The sequence below is a fragment of the Nerophis ophidion genome, linkage group LG12, assembly GCF_033978795.1.
Source record: "Nerophis ophidion isolate RoL-2023_Sa linkage group LG12, RoL_Noph_v1.0, whole genome shotgun sequence".
Taxonomy (NCBI): domain Eukaryota; kingdom Metazoa; phylum Chordata; class Actinopteri; order Syngnathiformes; family Syngnathidae; genus Nerophis; species Nerophis ophidion.
The window spans coordinates 39,284,590-39,304,989 of record NC_084622.1 but is presented as its reverse complement, the minus strand read 5'-3'; the positions used below and the strand labels follow the sequence as shown (position 1 = coordinate 39,304,989).

The 20,400-nt window shown below is 39.4% G+C and overlaps 1 protein-coding gene across 1 annotated transcript; it reads right to left on the bottom strand.

Annotated features, from left to right (window-relative positions):
- Positions 1-2,335: 2,335 nt before the first annotated feature.
- On the bottom strand, positions 2,336-18,826 carry LOC133563438 (uncharacterized). Its single transcript, XM_061917562.1, has 4 exons — positions 18,667-18,826; positions 18,386-18,585; positions 13,038-13,229; positions 2,336-11,139 (listed from the first exon to the last, which is right to left on the bottom strand). Exons 2-4 carry the CDS (start codon positions 18,570-18,572, stop codon positions 10,805-10,807), a joined length of 714 nt encoding a protein of 237 aa, XP_061773546.1. The 5' UTR covers positions 18,573-18,585; positions 18,667-18,826; the 3' UTR covers positions 2,336-10,804.
- Between the last annotated feature and the right edge of the window lie 1,574 nt (positions 18,827-20,400).

The following is a 20,400-nucleotide window of genomic DNA, read 5'->3' as shown; positions in this document are numbered from 1 at the left end:
TTTTTTAAACCATGTGACAGAGATATTTGAAAAACACTTGGGTTTTTCCATCAAGCAGTTTGGGAAATTTAGAGTTTCTCATTGGGTTGAGTTTTTCCTTGCCCTAATGTGGGATCTGAGCGAAGGATGTCATTGTGGCCTGTGCAGCCCTTTGAGACACTTGTGATTTAGGGCTATATAAGTAAACATTGATTGATTGATTGATTGACTTTTAATTAATTTCAGTAGTAGACGATTTGAGTTAAGAGCTCTGCTAAAGGCCAATTAGGCTTGCAAGTTAAATTACTACTGTTCTGTATTTGCAAGAGTGGCAACCACATCAATTAAATGACACTTTCTATTCCGTTCTGTTACTTCAATTCCTATGACTTCGTGGAGTAATTTTGGTCTTACACGGAGTCGTTCTGATTACATATTTTGTTCAAGGTTGTTTCTGTCATTCATTTCCACGAGAATAGCAATCACATGAATTAGCTCTGGGGTTCTTAAACAACAAGCGGAGTGGACCCTCGTCTGTTTAATCCATCTTTTTGTCTCTGCAGGGCCACTAGCGCAAACACACACTCACTCACAAAATAATTTTGAATTCACTCAATTTAATGTCAGTAAGAGCTATTGGCTAAGAATGTTTGTTTTTGTTGGCCTAGAGGTTCCAAGTCATAGTTATGCACTTTTTTAAAAAATATTGCAGGAGCAGAGTCAGCTTGCAGGTAAGAGTCTTTTAATTTAAGAGGACAAAACAAAAAACAGAGTGCTGCTAGGAAAAGCACATGATACAAAAAGGCCAAATTGTAGCTCCTAGCACAGCATGAAAAAGAGGAAGGTAGTAGAATACAGCTAAGACTACCAAAGACTATAAAAATGGGACCCATTACCTCCCTGCTAGGCACTCAGCATTAAGGGTTGGAATTGGGGATTACATCACCAAAAATGGTTCCCGGGCGCGGCACCACTGCTCCCCTCACCTCCCAGGGGGGGGGTCAAGGGTGATGGGTCAAATGCAGAGAATAATTTTGCCACATCTAGTGTGTGTGTGACAATCATTGGTACTTTAACTTTAACTTTAACATAACCGTTGCCATTGGCAAACAATCCAAGAGAAAACATGAACTTAAAACGCAAACTATCGCCCTGAATTGTGTTGGTTAGCATTAAGACTCTGCATGAATGGTGGGATTCTTGTCACTTTGTCAGCAATGTGCAGGCCAGTGTTGGCGCTAGGAATCTTCAAAGTGGGGTCCCAGAGACCCCATCAAGTCATAAAAATGGGGTACCACTGAAAAAATTTTATAAATGTATGCAGTATCCTGTTATATCTCACATTCTGGTGTTTTGGAAAAAGATTGTCACAAATTTTACTTAATTCATAAACAAAATAACAAAAAAGAAAACACATTTGTATGCATATATGTACTGTAAATGTATTCAGTTATAAACATTCATTCGCTTTCTTCTTTCCTTCATGGATCAAAACTTTACCGCTGCCGGGTTTTTTTTATTTAAATTTTTTTTTAGTAAGTTGTAGGTGTATTTCAGAATAAATGTGTAAAAAGTGTTTTGGTTTGGTCATTAAATGATGATAATCGTGTGCCAGGGCATACATGCATATGACAAATGTAATTGATTATTCTCAGCAGTATGTAGATCATCAGTCCTTATAAAACTGCTACATCTACACTTTCATGGAAAATAATCCCAACAAATTTAAAATTTGCCAAGTTAGTTGCAATGTCATTTAATACAGTGGCACTCAATGGGCCCCATTCAGCAACCGTTCTTGAGAAAAATTGTTGTTCTTAGGCCGACTTACAAAGTTTTTAAGGAGATTTTCGTGTTCACCAATGTTTTCTTAGCCTGGATTTGTTCGTGGGTAAGAACAAAATCAAGATGCCGCAGATTGTGACCTGGGCAGGGAGCGCATATTTCACGACCATGTAGCCCTATTTGCCCGAAGTGACGAATATTTGTTTGAAAGCTTTAGGCTACCTCAGCTGTCCCCCCTTTCTTAAACTTACGTTTTGACACTATGTATTTCCCCCACGGGACAATACGAATTTGTTTTCTGTAATCTGTTTGTGTTTTCTCCGTGTGTTTAATGTTCGGCTTTTCCGCCGGAATTGTGCCCTTATATGGGGAATCAAGGGGGTTTACCTATGCAAATTACGGAATTAACCTTTGTATTCTAAAATGTCATCCTTCTGGAGCTCATTTTTGGTGAGTGTGCCAAAGAGATGACATAACAGTGACAAGGACAAGTGTGAGAAAGTTCCCTCTCTTCACACACCTGGCTCTGGGTCTCAGAGGTAATCAAAATACAAACAATTGTACATCAAAGTAAAAAGCACATCAAGGAGACATGTTTATTCTGGATCGAAAAAGCTATTTACCCACATAAAAGCGTATGGGTCAAAATGACCCGCAACATCATCTTTGTATACAAACTCTGCGAGACATTCCACTACACATCAAAGTGTCCAGATTTTACACACCAGTTCATGACCCTAGATGAGGAAAAATCACCAAATTTCAGCAAGAAAAAGAAAGGATAACCAGTACTTTGATCAACACAAAAACTGAAATGGGTCACATTGACCCTTAACATAATAGAAGGGTTAAGGGTGTTTACAAATGCATATTGGGGAAATAAGGGCGTGTTTATATGCAAATTATGATAGACACCCACGCGCTAACCATTTGATATTGACAGTTTGGCAGTTTAAAAACACGTCAGGAATTTGAATGGACTCCTCTTAGGAAATCACTGGGAAGAAACATGAGAGCAAAAGTTGGGAACTTATTGCTGAATGGGGCCCAATGCCTCCAACAGTTCATCTCTGGCTTTGTGATGGCCATAAGATGTGTGTTCCTCTTTTAAGAAGAAGCTATGTGGGGTGAATGACGTGTGTAAGTGAGTGGGCAAGTTAGGAGAGGGAGCGCTAGCATGTTCAGGAGTGTTACTAGCATGGTGGATGTCTTGTTGGCTTTGTGGAAAATATAAATAAAAAGTTGTCCCAATTTAACGGCCTCGTCATTCCGACCAAAGAGCGGAACTGTAGAGACACAAATTGGAGGCTGTTTCTTGGTGTGTCGTGAGGCTGGATATTTCTGAAAATCAGTGCACCCGGTTATATAGGTATTCTTTTTATTAGCCCGTTTACGTGGCGAGCAAAACATCTTTCCATCTTCATAAGTGGCTTCTGATGCCACTTTTTATTGAAGCTTCGCTTCTTGGGTTTATTGCTCACTGTGACGAAAACAATAACACCATTTTTTTTTGTATTTATTGTTTTAACAGTGTGGTTTTCGTCCTGGTCGTGGAACTGTGGACCAGCTCTATACTCTCGGCAGGGTTCTTGAGGGTGCATGGGAGTTTGCCCAACCGGTCTACATGTGCTTTGTGGACTTGGAGAAGGCATTCGACGGTGTCCCTCGGGAAGTCCTGTAGGGAGTGCTCGGAGAGTATGGGGTATCGGACTGTCTTATTGTGGCGGTCCGCTCCCTGTACGATCAGTGCCAGAGCTTGGTCCGCATTGCCGGCAGTAAGTCGAACACATTTCCAGTGAGGGTTGGACTCCGCCAAGGCTGTCCTTTGTCACCGATTCTGTTCATAACTTTTATGGACAGAATTTCTAGGCGCAGTCAAGGCGTTGAGGGGTTCCGGTTTGGTAACCGCAGGATTAGGTCTCTGCTTTTTGCAAATGATGTGGTCCTGATGGCTTCATCTGACCGGGATCTTCAGCTCTCGCTGGATCGGTTCGCAGCCGAGTGGGAAGCGACCGGAATGAGAATCAGCACCTCCAAGTCCGAGTCCATGGTTCTCTGCCCCAAGTGGAGGAGTTGAAGTACCTAGGAGTCTTGTTCACGAGTGAGGGAAGAGTGGATCGTGAGATCGACAGGCGGATCGGTGCGGCGTCTTCAGTAATGCGGACGTTGTACCGATCCGTTGTGGTGAAGAAGGAGCTGAGCCGGAAGGCAAAGCTCTCAATTTACCGGTCGATCTACGTTCCCATCCTCACCTATGGTCATGAGCTTTGGGTCATGACCAAAAGGATAAGATCACGGGTACAAGCGGCCCAAATGAGTTTCCTCCGCCGTGTGGCGGGGCTCTCCCTTAGAGATAGGGTGAGAAGCTCTGCCATCCGGGAGGAATTCAAAGTAAAGCCGCTGCTCCTTCACATCGAGAGGAGCCAGATGAGGTGGTTCGGGCATCTGGTCAGGATGCCACCCGAAAGCCTCCCTAGGGAGGTGTTTAGGGCACGTCCAACCGGTAGGAGGCCACGGGGAAGACCCAGGACACGTTGGGAAGACTCTGTCTCCCGGCTGGCCTGGGAACGCCTCGGGATCCCCCGAGAAGAGCTAGACGAAGTGGCTGGGGAGAGGGAAGTCTGGGTTTCCCTGCTTAGGCTGTTGCCCCCGCGACCCGACCTCGGATAAGCGGAAGATGATGGATGGATGGATGGATGTTTTAACCTTTAAATAATTTTTAATCATATTGATTTTTATATTGTTTTTATATTTATTTATTTTGGTTTTTTCAGTCATTGGTGGAGCTAAGAATGGCATTTAGTTAAAAAGTTAAAGTACCAATGATTGTCACACACACACTAGGTGTGGCGAAATTATTCTCTGCATTTGACCCATCACCCTTGATCACCCCCTGGGAGGTGAGGGGATCATTTTTGGTGATTTAACCCCCAATTCCAACCCTTGATGCTGAGTGCCAGGCAGGGAGGTAATAGGTCCTATTTTTATAGTCTTTGGTATGAACTCACAACCTACCGATCTCAGGGCGGACACTCTAACCACTACGCCACTGAATCTTGTTTTTAATATTTTTGTGCAGCACTTTGGAAACATGTTTGTTGTTTAAATGTTCTACATAAATAAAGTGGATTGGATTGGATTGGGAGTCCTAATACTGGAAATGCAGTATTTGTGATCGATATATCTTTCGGCGAATTAAAATTTTAAGAAATTGTACCAGAAAGTGCATTACTTTGAAGTCGATTAAAATTAATAATTTGACCCGGCAAATATAAACAAAACAAAATACCGGTGGAAAGTGATAATTGGTTAAAAAAATTATCCGCGTCCTTTCTGATTTCGATGCATGAAAAGACACAAAAAGCGCGTTAACGCCAACACTGGTGCAGGCGCTCACACAAACCAAACACACCGTGCTTTAGGTGTTACCGTAAGTGGGTCCAGGTGTGGCACGTTTGGCCTTGTGCAAGATTCCTTTTTGTGGTTTCTGAGCTGATTCAGGGTGACCCTCAAGGACATTTGCCTCATTTGCACTGCAATTAAGCACTACCCTGTTGTTAAATTGAAAAAGAGACCAAAACACTCTGTGGATTTAATAACAAACTCATTAGCAGGGTCCAACAGGGCGAAACTGCCTTTTAATCAGCGCATCCCCTGATTAACGCCCAATTAACAAAGCTGGAGCTACTTAATTTCTCCCACTTTGGCACAATGAAAATACGAGCATAAGTAGCTGAGAACCCCCCTGCTCGGTGTCCTTGTGGGAACGTGCGAGACAACATTAAATAATATCTTTGCAGGCGGTCTGTCGTCTGGTGGTCAAAATGCTTGGCAGCTGCAACTTTATGCTGGCAACACATTTTTCACTTGTGATGTAACAATATATTGTTGTGCCTAATACAACAAACAGTTGGATTTAAAAAAAACATGCTGTTTATTTAGCTAAGACGGATGTTTTTGTATTCTGTTTATTTGCCTTCGGATACTCAAATAATGAAAACAAATGGTTTAGAATTGGTAAACATGGGGAAAACTAACAAGCCTGATCCATCTTCTGTGGTGGGAACTCTACTTTTCTATGAATAAACTAAATTTTTTCAGTACAAAAAAGGATTAGGATATTAATAGTTCTGGTCTCATCCTTTATTTTGAACACATCAACCAAAATACTCTCCATCTGGAAGAAAAGTGGTAATTACAGGGTAATATACTAATCTAGTATTCCCTTTATTGCTCTAAGTTTAGCAAGATTCAACTACTGGATACATTTTTGTTTTCAAGGCCTACTGAAACCCACTACTACCCACCACGCAGTCTGATAGTTTATAAATCAATGATGAAATATTAACATTGCAACACATGCCAATACGGCCTTTTTAGTTTACTAAATTGCAATTTTAAATTTCCCACGAGGTATCCTGTTGAAAACGTCGCGGAATGATGACGCTTCTGATGACGCGTGTTTGTGACGTTATTGGTTGGAGCGGACATTTAATCCCAGCACCACTCACGGCTAAAAGTCGTCTGCTTTAATCGCATAACTACACAGTAATTTGGACATCTGTGTTGCTGAATCTTTTGCAATGTGTTCAATTAATAATGGAGACTATAAAGAAGAATGCTGTTGGTGGAAAGCGGTGGATTGCAGCTGCCTTTAGCAACCAAAACACAGCCGGTGTTTCTTTGTTTGTTGTGAAGCTTTAACATGGAACAGAGCGGTCAAGCGAACATGTTTCTCTACCACATGTCAATCAGCAAGTTTTTGGATTAAAAAATAGTGATATTAAGTCGGCTCTTACCGCAGACTTGAGCGGAGTTTGCGTCCTTCTGCAGCAGCTGTCAAAAAGGCAGCTGTGACTTTCTTGGCTCCTTCACCGCAGCCCTCTGACTTTGAGGTATGACTTTATAATCTCACTAAAACACTGGTAACACAATAAGCAAATAAGGGATTTTCTAGAATTATCCTAGTAAATGTGTCTAATAACATCTGAATCGCTCCCACTGCCGTCGCCTTTTTTTTGTTTGTTTTTTACTTCACTCTAACTTTCCTCATCCACAAATCTTTCATCTTCGCTCAAATTAATGAGAAAATCGTCGTTTTCTCGGTCCGAATCGCTCTTGCTGCTGGTGGCTATGATTATGAACAATGTGAGGATGTGAGGAGCCCTACAACCCGTGACGTCACGCGCACATTGTTTGCTACTTCCGGTACTAAATCCTTTCAGCAAAAATATGGCAATATCACGAAATGATCAAGTATGACACATAGAAAGGACCTGCTATCCCCGTTTAAATAAGAACATCTCATTTCAGTAGGCCTTTAAGTGTAGTAAAAGACCACAGACCAAAAGTAAGTTTTAACTGACGACTTATAATTTGAAAATAAAAACATAGACATACAGTGCATAAACAATAAGATAAAATGGTTCAATCCCTTTCTGTTTAAAACTTTGGCTTAGTTTAAAAATTAATTTAGGTTTACATTTTTCTCAAGGTCGCAACCTTTGGTTTTAGTACATTTTTTGTTCACTATAGTTTGAATTAACTAGGTCTAGGCCCGGGATCTTTCTGTGTGGAGTTTGCATGTTCTCCCTGTGAATGCGTGGGTTCCCTCCGGGTACTCCGGCTTCCTCCCACTTCCAAAAACATGCACCTGGGGATATCTGTGTTGGCCCTGCGATGAGGTGGCGACTTGTTCAGGGTGTACCCCGCCTTCCGCCCGATTGTAGCTGAGATAGGCGCCAGCGACCCCTAAAAGGGAATAAGCGGTAGAAAATGGGTGGATAATTAAACATAAGTTTCATTATGTTCTCTCTGCAATAAAGTTTCTGCCGCGGCCCGGGCAATCAGCGCACTTGGGACTAATCAAGACGAGCAGCATAAAGACCAGCGGCCCAATGGAACCTACGCCGGAACGCAGTTTCTCTTTGGAGTAAGCATCCCATCGCTGGTTTCCCCTCCCGCGTACTTGCTGTCTCCCTGTTACCTCTTTGTCAATAGGTTAATGCAAACGTCAGCAGAAAAATAAGGAAGCCTTTGTTTGCTTACTTACTACTAAAAAAAATTGTCTAGTTGTCATTCTTTGCTGTCCCCTTTATTTAGGAAAGTATCGAAATACATTTTGGTACCGGCCCCAAAATATTAGTATTGGTACAACCCTAATTTGTATGAAACATAACTCTTAACATCACAAATAACATGAGTGTGGTTATAATAACATGAAAATAAAGTTTCATCTACAGAGTATTACTCGTATCCAGCCAGGAAGAAAAAGCTGCCATAGCTTTCATTGACACACTAGATCACCATGGCAACCCACGTACACATGACAAGCAATGCCTGGATTGATACTTTTTTTTCTCATTCAAACTGTTTTTCATGGATTTCATTTTTCATTTATTTATGTTATGTTTATAAACTCGGGAAATATGTCCCTGCACACATAAGGATTTTGAATATGACCAATGTATAATCATGTAACTACTTAGTATCGGATCGATACCTAAATTTCTGGTATCATCCAAAATTAATGTAATGTGTCAAACAGCAGAAGAATAAGTGATTATTACATTTTAACAGAAGTGTGGATAGAAAATGTTAAAAGACAAAGTAAGCAGATATTAACAATAAATAGACAAGTAGATTAATACTGAAAGGGCTACTGAAATGAGATGTTATTATTTAAACGGGGATAGCAGGTCCATTCTATGTGTCATACTTGATCATTTTGCGATATTGCCATATTTTTGCTGAAAGGATTTAGTGGAGAACATCGACGATAAAAATCGCAACTTTTGTTCGCTAATAAAAAAGCCTTGCCTTTACCGGAAGTAGCAGACGATGTGCGCGTGACGTACCTGGTTGTAGGGCTCTTCACATCCTCACATTGTTTATAATGTGAGCCTCCAGCAGCAAAAAGCTATTCAGACCCAGAAAGCGACAATTTCCCCATTAATTTTAACGAGGATGAAAGATTCGTGGATGAGGAAATTTAGAGTGACGGACTAGGAAGAAAAAAAAAAAAAAGTAAAAAAAAAAGAAAAGGCGATTGCATTGGGAGCGATTCAGATGTTTTTAGACACATTTACTGGGATAATTCTGGGAAATCCCTTATCTTTCTATTGTGTTCCTAGTGTTTTAGTGAGTTAAATAGTACCTGATAGTCGGAGGGGTGTGTCCACGGGTGTCTTGACGCCAGTCTCTGAGGGAAGTCAACGGCAGCTGCAGCACGACAGAAGCTCCGCTGCGCTCCGGTAAGAGGCGACTTATTTCCACAATTTTCTCACCGAAAACTGCCGGGTCGACATTTAGTCGGGATCCATGTTCGCTTGATCGTCACTTGTCCTTAATAATTTTGACAAAATATTAGAATGGAAATCCTTTGTTTGCTTACTACTAAAAGACAAGTTGTCTTGTATGTTCACTATTTTATTAAAGGACAAACTTGTAATAATAAACATATGTTTAATGTACCATAAGATTTTTTTGTTAAAATAAAGCCAATAATGAAATTTTTTGTGGTCCCCTTTATTTAGAAAAGTATCAATCATCTAAGTACCAAAATATCGTTATCGGGACAACACTAGAACCGGTATATATCAGATACTGGTCTTCCAACTAAAAATATTGGGGTACCAGTTTTGGTCCATATAGCGCAGCCCATTTCACAAGTCTTTGTAAAACTCCATCATGCAACCAAAAAAAGTCTTCGTGGCAAAGTCTGCCCTTTTTCTCTCTGGGACTCATCGAGGGTGGACGCTCCCCTTTCCTCTCCCTTATCTCTCCTGCTTGCTTCTTTGTTTTGTCTTGTCTTAACTTTCTTGTTGCCTCTTTTTGCACTGCTCTCCGAATCTAAACATTGGAACTATTTAACCGGCCTCAACAAAATTGACAAGATCTTGGGTTTGGGGGAACCTGCTGTCGTGACGAAGCGGTTATTGCTGGACACACCACGGACTCTTGGGAGAAGAAGGAGGGTCGCGTGCCTGGCGACCCTTTTCTGTCGAGGATGTGAAGATATCCACCTATTTGGAATTATGACAACAGGACATCTGCTGATTGAAGTAAGTGTTGCTCTGGTTTGTCGACAAATTGGAAGTTGCTGGCAGTCTTCAAAGTACCCCAAAGCTGCCACAAATGATTGGAGGATGCGGGAAGAACTTTGGATTACATCGGACTGTCTACCCCGCAGTTTTTGAGGACCAGTCATAGACAATTTGGAGTGAAAAGCTAATTTTATTTTCACTTGCATACAAAATCATTCTAACTTGGATTGTTTCCCTGGCTTCGAGACTCTCCCGAAGGACAGTGCGGCGAAGACACAACAAACTCCCTTCTTGTCTCTCATGGACACACACCTGTTGTTGTTGACTTTAGACGAGACAGCACAATACATCAAGGCCGCGGAACGGAGACACACTACGGGCTTATACACACACACCACAAAAATATATGCCACACATTCAACACCTCCAACCCAACGCCCTCGACGCAAATCCCGTAGGGGTGATGAATGGATGGTCAGCGCCTGAGAGCTGCGACCTACCACCATGACCTTGAACTACCTTCCCTCTGTTGCTAGATATCTCGAGATGTATGTTGTAATATATATATGTGCTTTGCTACGGAGGTTTTTTTCCCACTCCAGACTGGGCCCCCTTAGGAGCCCTGTCTAGATTGTATTTTTTTACTCATCCTTCCCCAGCGTTTACCTTTTTCCCATCTTTTACGGGGCGCCTTATGGCGACCCATCAGCGTTCTTGTTCTGTAACCCTGTACACTGTTTGTTTGTCTAATCTTGAACAGGTTTGTGCTGAAAACAAAGTTTTGTTGTACTTGTGCGATGACGATAAAGACCTATCCTATCCTTTAGTGAAGAGCCTGCCTTCATTCACGATTTACGCACTTTGGCCTGACTTACTGTACACAAGGTGAGCGTGTCCGCAGGCAGGATAGGTGGAAAAACAAGCGTAACTTCAAGTGGGTAAAAAACACTAAAGCGCAAACGGGACAATGGGTCCTTATGTTTGTATATGTCCCTCTAAATCTGTGTGTTCATGTGAAGTTGTCCGGGTGCTGACAAGAACCTCTTTGGCGCTACTTTATTGTGACTGTGTACAGGATGACAATACCCATCGCTGAAGCAGCGACTCGGCTTAGAAGTGACCCGCCATGACCGCACTGCTTTTTCCAGGTCTTCCAGAATGTCCGGCACGATCATTTGCTCGGCCACAAAGATGATCGTTTCCACAACTAATAGCAGGGTCCAGCCTAAAGCCCCGAACCAATAGGAGGAGCCCAAGGAGGAGAAGTCCTGCTTGATTTCTTCCCTATGATGATAGGTGAATATTGACCAGCTGAGGAGGAAGAAGAAACCTGTCGATGGAAGAGAAAATAATTAACACCAGGAGTTACACCAAAAAGAAGGTCTTTAAGGCCTATTATTGAATGCCGAGAGCATTACAAAAGGGTTTTTTATGGTAATGAACAAGAAAAATAAAAAGCCTATTTAAAAACATGCCACCCTTGAGGGTATGTAAATCAGGAGCTCATAAAAGTCTGCTTGTATTTGTAGTTTGAATTTAACCAAAACCAGCACAAAAAAGGCTGTCTGGTAACACAAAAACATTAAATCAAAAGCACATTTTAGGGTGTGCATGCAATATATATTTGAAAGGAACAAAACAATACAAGAACACTTTTGGACAAGTCCAGCATCATGTGGATCAGCCTCTCTTTTCTTTCTTTCATTCTTTTCCTAACTGCAGTTCAGTATTCACAGTTTGTTTACTACTCTCTGCTTTAAATCAGGGGTCACCAACGCGGTGCCCGCGGGCACCAGGTAGCCCGTAAGGACCAGATGAGTAGCCCGCTGGCCTGTTCTTAAAATAGATCAAATAGCAGCACTTACCAGTGAGCTGCCTCTATTTTTTAAATGTTATTTATTTACTAGCAAGCTGGTCTTGCTTTGCTCGATATTTTTGATTCTAAGAGAAACAAAACTCAAATAGAATTTGAAAATCCAAGAAAATATTTTAAAGACTTCGTCTTCACTTGTTTAGATAAATTCATTTGTTTTTTTACTTAGCTTCTTATAACTTTCAGAAAGACAATTTTAGAGAAAAATACAACCTTAAAAATGATTTTAGGATTTTTAAACACATATACCTTTTTAACTTTTAAATTCCTTCCTCTTCTTTCCTGATAATTTAAATCAGTGTTCAAGTAAATTATTTTTTTTTTATTATAAAGAATAATAAATACATTTTAATTTAATTCTTAATTTTAGCTTCTGTTTTTTTTGACGAAGAATATTTTGTAAAATATTTCTTCAAACTTATTATGATTAAAACTCGAAAAAATTATTCTGGCAAATCTAGAAAATATGTAGAATCAAATTGAAATCTTAATTCAAAGTCTTTTGAATTTCTTTTGAAATTTTTGTTCTGGAAAATTTGAAAAAAATTTGTCTTTGTTAGAAATATAGCTTGGTCCATTTTGTTATATATTCTAACAAAGTGCAGATTGGATTTTAACCTATCGTAAACATGTCATCAAAATTCTAAAATTAATCTTAATCAGGAACAATTACTAATGATGTTCCATAAATTATTATTATTATTTATTTATTTTATTTATTTATTTATTTATTTCAAAAAATTAGAATTAGCTTGTTTTTCTTTTCTTTTTTCCGGTTCAATTTTGAATTTTAAAGAGTCGAAATTAAAGATAAACTATGTCTAAACATTTTATTTTCATTTTTTTTTACCTATTTTCTCCTCTTTTAAACCGTTCAATATAGTGTTTTTTTCATCATTTATTCTTTACAAAAAAAAAAATCCGTAAAAGGAAAAAAAATGTACGAAGGAATGGTGGACAGAAATACCCATTTTTTAAATATATGCCCGCCTGGTTACTCGGCAGTGGTAATAACAATACCCATTTTTTAAATATATGCCCGCCTGGTTACTCGTCAGTGGTAATAAAACCCAATAATAACTGTCTCATATGGCAATGAAAAAAATCTTACATTTAAAAAACTTCCACAAGGTTACACTTGAATGACAAACAAGGGGCTGATGGTGCTGTGCTGCACACCAGTAAAGAAAAGTTAGACACCCACTCAAAATGGGTGTAGGGTACAGGTAATAAACATGTACCCTGCAGATCAGTTATTACCTTAAAGTGCATTAGTGTGTACATTGTATTTTAAATGAACAAAGTTAGCACTAGAACCTCCTAAAACTAGAAAGTCTTCTGTGGTCTGTGGTTACCTGTGGAGAACATGGTGAGGAGGAGCAAGGTCGTGGGGTAGAGGGCCTGGCCGACCATGAGTAGAGAGCGGGTGTTGGAGTAGGAACGCACCGTCTGAGATGTCCAACAGAGAGCAAAGACCAGCGAGAGAGCCCCCGTGCTCAGGGCCAACAGGAAGGACAAAACCCCAAACACTCTCTCTGCTTCCAGGGCTGCGTCACAATGACAATGTTGCCGCAGATAAGACAAATAAGTAAACATCGAGGGAGCTACAACGGAAAAAAGGCTGTTTTTGTCTTTGGTCTTGTCGATGGTATTTTTTTAGTGCATTTAAGTTTTTTGTGAAATAGAGAACATTGTCTGTTCAAACCAGGGGCGTTAAACCTACGGCCCGATGGCCAGATCAGGCCTGCAAACAGGTTGTATCCGCCCCGCAAGATGAGTTTGCTAAGTATAAAAAATTAAACTGAAATGTTTTAATTAAACAGCTGTTCTAAATGTGTCCACTAGATGTCACAATAGCAATTCTTTGTATCTTTGTAGATGATGCAACATATGTACAAAATAAACCACACGATGCTAGTACATCAGTCGAGGGAAATGTTCAAACTACATAAAAAACATACTGTAATTTGATTTTGATATAATTTTTTTATCTTGATAGATTGAAAATTTGTAAGATTGTAAGACATACTTGCCAACCCTCCCGGATTTTCCGGGAGACTCCGGAAATTCAGCGCCTCTCTCTAAAACCTCACGGAAGAAATTTTATCTCGAAATTCAGCCGGACTGGAGGCCACGCCCCCTCCAGCTCTTTGCGGACCTGAGTGGGGACAGCCTATTTTCACGTATGCTTTCCCAATCACGTTACAACATCTACGGATTTGAATAAAAAACTGCACACACAAGGAGACAAAGCAGAAGAACGAGGAAGTTACAGCCATGGCGACGCCGTCTGTAATAGAGTGATTCTATGTTGTCTGTTGCCATCTCCTGGTGAATGTTGGTTATAGCATTATGGGGTCTACTTTTTGATTGGCCAACGATTTACGTGGTGTTGGGCACCTGACTGCAAGTGAGGGAGTCTGTTCTGAAGCCCACAGTAAAGAGACATAACTTCATCACCTCTCCTGGTTATTGACTCCAACCCAATATATTACACCGTCGACGAGCAAAATGAAGAAATAAATGGCAGAACAAAGGTTACTCAAATAGTGAAAGGTAGGTGTTGTTGTTTTTTTAGTAACCAGCAAGCACAGTACAGTTAGTAGAACAAATGTGTTTTTATTACTGTGTATTTGATAGGTTCCGTCTGAAATTCAACTATTTATTTTATTTATCTGTTATTTATATATATATATAATAAAATAAATATATATAGCTACAATACACTGAAAGTCAAGTATTTCATACATATATATATATATATGAAATACTCGAGTTGGTGATGAGGTGGCGACTTGTCCAGGGTGTACCCCGCCTTCCGCCCGATTGTAGCTGAGATAGGCGCCAGCGCCCCCTGCGACCCCGAAAGGGAATAAGCGGTAGAAAATGGATGGATGGATGGAGTTAGTGAATTGTAGATGTAAATACACTCCTCCCCTCTTAACCACACCCCCGACCACGCCCACCCACCACCCCACACCTCCTGAAATCGGAGGTCTTAAGGTTGGCAAGTATGTTGTAAGAAATGTACTTTATTTGTCGTCATGGAGGCGAGGATTAGTGATTTAGAAGTACCTAAGACACTGCCGACTGCAGCTGGACTTTAGCCGCTAGCTAGCTAGCTGTGTCTTAAAACACCTCTTCCGGTGGGTGTTTCAGTGTGATAACTTCACCTTAATCGTTAGTTTTCAAGCGAAAATGCGTCCGTTCTCCATTTTCTGTCTACACACTGTGTCTACTTGTAAGTACTCCGTGGTTTTGCACTGCGGAACATGCTCCTCTGCTGGTAAACCAGCAATGACACGGCGTGACGACGACGGGGGCGTTGGCGGACCGGTACTTTTCAGTACTGACAATTATTCAATAGTATCGCGGTACTATACTAATACCGGTATACCGTACAACTCTACTTAGAGCAGGGGTCACCAACACGGTGCCCGCGGGCACCAGGTCGCCCGTAAGGACCAGATGTGAAGCCCGCTGGCCTGTTCTAAAAATAGCTCAAATAGCAGCACTTACCAGTGAGCTGCCTCTATTTTTTACATTTTATTTATTTACTAGCAAGCTGGTCTCGCTTTGCTCGACATTTTTAAGTCTAAGAGAGACAAAACTCAAATAGAATTTGAAAATCCAAGAAAATATTTTAAAGACTCAGTCTTCACTTGTTTAAATAAATTCTTTTTTTTTTTTTTACTTTGCTTCTTATAACTTTCAGAAAGAGAATTTTAGAGAAAAAATACAACTTTAAAAATGATTTTAGGATTTTTAAACACATATATCTTTTTACCTTTTTAAATTCCTTTCTCGTCTTTCCTGACATTTTAAATCAATGTTGAAGTTTTTTTTTTTATTGTACAGAATAATAGATACATTTCAAATTAATTATTCATTTTAGATTCTGTTTTTTCGACGAAGAATATTTGTGAAATATTTCTTAAAACTTTTTATGATTAAAATTCAAAACAATTATTCTGGCAAATCTAGAAAATCTATAGAATCAAATTTAAATCTTATTCGAAAGACTTTCGAATTTCTTTTAAAATTTTTGTTCTGGAAAATCTAGAAGAAATAATGATTTGTCTTTGTTGGAAATATAACTTGGTCCAATTTGTTGTATATTATAACAAAGTGCAGATTGAATTTTTAACCTATTTAAAACTTGTCATCAAAATTCCAAAAATAATCTTGATCAGGAAAAATTACTAATGATGTTCCATAAATTTTTTTTTTTTTTTTTTTTTCAAAAAGATTCGAATTAGCTATTTTTTCTATAAATTTTTTTCGGTTGGATTTTGAATTTTAAAGAGTCGAAATTGAAGATAAACTGTCTTTCAAAATGTTATTTTCATTTTTTTTGTGTGTTTTCTCCTCTTTTAAATCGTTCAATTAAGTGGTTTTTTTCATCATTTATTCTCTACAAAAAACATTCCGTAAAAGGAAAAAAAATGTCAACAGAATGACGGACAGAAATACCCATTTTTTTATATATATGTATAGATTTATTTATTAAAGGTAAATTGAGCAAATTGGCTATTTCTGGCAATTTATTTAAGTGTGTATCAAACTGGTAGACCTTCGCATTAATCAGTACCCAAGAAGTAGCTCTTGGTTTCAAAAAGGTTGGTGACTCCTGACTTATAGTATGCCTGCAGCTGGAAAATATTGAGGCAATAGGCCATGTCCAGAAGTGGGCAGTAACGCTTTACATTTACTCCGTTACATCTACTTGAGTAACTTTTGGGATAAATTGTACTTCTAAGAGTAGTTTTATGCAACATAATTTTACTTTTACTTGAGTATATTTATAGAGAAGAAACGCTACTTTTACTCCGCTCCATTCATGTACATTCAGCTCGTTACTTGCTACTTTTTTTTTTTAATCGATCTATTAATGTTTGTTTTGGTTTTTCAAAGTAGGATCTACGCGTGCCTGCGTTTCACCAATCACATGTAGTCGCTGGTGACGTTGGACCAATCAAACAGAGCCAGGCGGTCACGTGACCGTCACACGTCGAATCCGACTTAAACAAGTTGAAAAACTTATTGAGGTGTTACCATTTAGTGGTCAATTGTACAGAATATGTACTGTACTGTACAATCTACTATTAAAAGTTTCAATCAATCAATCAAAAGTGCAAATGAAAAAAGACACTTTGTATTTCAACCGTACTTCCCGTCAAAAGCCTAAAGACTGATCGCACTGTTCCTGTCTTCACAATAAAAGCGCCGCTCCATCGCGCCTGCGATAACAAAATAAGAGTCTCCGAAAGCCAGAGCAAACAAGCGAGCAAGCTACGGAGTTTGCCGCCAATGTATTTATTGTAAAGTGTATGAAAACGAATATAGAAGCTGGACAAATAAGATGCCAAAAACCAACGACTTCCATGTGGTATTGGACAGAAAGGAAGAACTTTTTTTCTCCTCCATTTGAAAACGTAGACGTTTTCAGCACTACTGTCTGATTCCAATCAATGCAAGTCATCACAATCAGGTAATACACCAACTTATATTCTTGTCTTCATGAAAGATAGGAATCTATATGTTAAACATGCATGTATATTCATTAAAACACCTTTAACATGTAAACAAAAACGGCAAAATAAATAAATATAAATTATATACTGTGTATATATATATATATATATATATATATATATATATATATATATATATATATATATATATATATATATATATATATATATATATATATATATATATATAAATATATATATATATATCCATCCATCCATTTCCTACCACTTATTCCCTTTTCAGGTCGCTGGTACCTATCTCAGCTACAATCGGGTGGAAGGCGGTGTACACCCTGGACATATTAATATATATGATATGTGTGTGTATGTATATGATACGTGTGTGTATGTATATATGAGGTAGATCACCTCGACTTGGTCATTTATTAAATAATTGATTGACGTTGAAAATGTTATTGGGGTGTTACCATTTAGTGGTCAATTGTACGGAATATATACTGTACTGTGCAATCTACTAATACAAGTTTCAGTCAATCAATCAATGAATGCCTACTGAGCCTATGGTGCTGTTAAGTTATTGTGGCTCAATTTGCCTTTTTTTTATTTTTAATGTATTATTATTTAATATATATTATTGTTTTAGTTGCTTAAGAGATATTCCTGGCTCTGAATTTGCTCACTGCTACTTTCTATGTTTTTGTGCATTTTTTGTTGCTGTAATCAGGTTACTCATCAGTTACTCAGTACTTGAGTAGTTTTTTCACAACATACTTTTTACTTTTACTCAAGTAAATATTTGGGTGACGACTCCTTACTTTTACTTGAGTAATAAATCTCTAAAGTAACTGTACTCTTACTTGAGTACAGTTTTTGGCTACCCTACCCACCTCTGGCCATGTCTTTCCTTTTCTCAGTCAGAATAAAATCAAGAACAAACTACTGCTTTTTGGTAAATTCATATAAACTAACATGATTATGAATTATTATGGTACATAAAATGACAGCAGGCTAAATGAATGTCTCATTTCCACTTGAGCAGGTAAAAAGAATGTACTTCGCTTGCACATCAACAAGCTCAAACTTGTTTACATATTCCAAAGAGGCAAGACTGCAACCTTGCGGTCCAACTCTCTGAACCTTACTCGCATTAGAATGGGTATTTTTTTCGACATTTACATCAAGAGTGAAATTTGTGACTCCGTGCTCACCGTCAAAGGCCACACCGTCACTGCCTCGGTCGTCCTTTGTGGTATTCCAGTCCCTCCAGAGTCCCTCCTGCTTGAACCAGAATGGTGTCCAGACAGCATAGGACACACACAGGCAACCACTTAGACCCACACAGGATTGTGCAAATCTGAAGCGACTAATTGTGTCTTTTAATTCTGGCAGCTTCATGTTCACAAAGCAGCTGAAAAAGGGGAAACAAAGGTGAACAATACAGGCGGAGACACTCAAAGTAAACATTGTGCAATATTACCAAATGCCTTACCTTGTAACGATAATAGTCAGAACCAAAGCCAAATGAAATCATCGAACATTTCTTGATACACTCTCACACTTGGCAGTGCTATCTCCTATGTCTCCCTCTCAAATGTAAGTACTCCGCCTCTGCTGCCGTGGAAACGCCCCCAGCTGCCGGATAGTCCTGTGGCATCTGTGGCCAACCATCTCACTCATTTCGAAAATGAAAGTTCTAACAAAAGCCATGTATGGGCTTGAGGAAGCAGTTGTGCAACTAGGAGAGTAACTACAGTCGTGGTCAAAAGTTTACATACACTTGTGAATAACATAACATGGCTGTCTTGAGTTTCCAATAATTTCTACAACTCTTATTTTTTGGTGAGAGAGTGATTGGAGCACATACTTGTTGGTCACAAAAAACATTCATGAAGTTTGGTCAGGGATGGGAATGAAGATTTACAAAATCAGCTGAAAATCTTTTAATCCTAAAACACCGCTTTGCGGAAGGCCGCTTAGCGGCCGCACCCGAGTGTACATGGTAGAGATGCGCGGATATGCGATTATATCATCCGCAACCGCATCACTACAGTCATCATCCACCCTAACCAACATTTTATCAGAACTACAACCGCCCGCCACCCGCCCGTTGTTAAATATACGGAGTCGGCGACCTTTACCACTTAAAGAGCTAGTTCGACCCGTGTTCAGTAAAGAAGGCACAATGGGAGCCGCTGACGGTCTCGCGAATATCCGATGGTTCTCATTCAGATAACGGGAATGAGGGCGTGCTGTGAAGCCATTGCATCTTTGACACCTTCAACAACATGTACGAAACGTTTGCCAGTCCAGCAACATGTTGTATGCACTTTCCAGTGGGGGTGTATAATATAGTCAGGAAGTATCATGGATGCAAAGGATTCTGGGTATTTGTTGTGTTGCGTTTATGTTGTGTTACTATGAGGATGTTCTCTCGAAATGTGTTTGTCATTCTTGTTTGGTGTGGCTTCACAGCGTGGCGCATATTAGTAAGAGTGTTAAAATTGTTTATATCACAACTATTAGTGTACTCTGTATCACCCAGTATGCCTTGCAGTCATGTGCGTGTGTCAGTGGAAGCCACACATAACATATTGCTGGATTTGCAAGTAAATGGTACATGTAGTAGAAGGCTTCAAAAGCAAAGGCTTCATAGCACGCCCTAATACTTATTAACTGGGTGAATGCCGGCAGACATTCTTGAGAATGTTTACGTCAACTAATGACTTCTTGGCTTTGTGACACGGGTCCAAAATGGCTCTTTGAACGGTAAAAGTTACCGATCTCTGAACCATGTATATCATATATTTCCAAATGGTTCAACCGCCACCCGCCCGAATCTATTTAAAATCTATTTTTTCTTCATGTCACCCGCTCGACCCGCCGTTTATCCGCGGATGAGACCGCAAACCGCGCATCTCTAGTACATAGTGCACTCGCCTGCTAGGGGAGTCTGGGGGCATGCCTCCCAGAAATTTTTTTAAATCTATGTTAGCTTAGGATGCATTTCTGCTATTTTTAATGAAAATCTAACAATATTCTCCTGACCAAAATTTCACATTTATTAGCAAATATTTTCATAAAAATGTATCGTGATGAAATTTCTGTATACAAGTTTACACATATATCAAGTTCTTGCACACTTTTGGATTATAGACAAAAATAGGCCTACAAATGGATTAACCAGAATTCAAAATATAAAAATTTTGAAATACATAAGATCGTG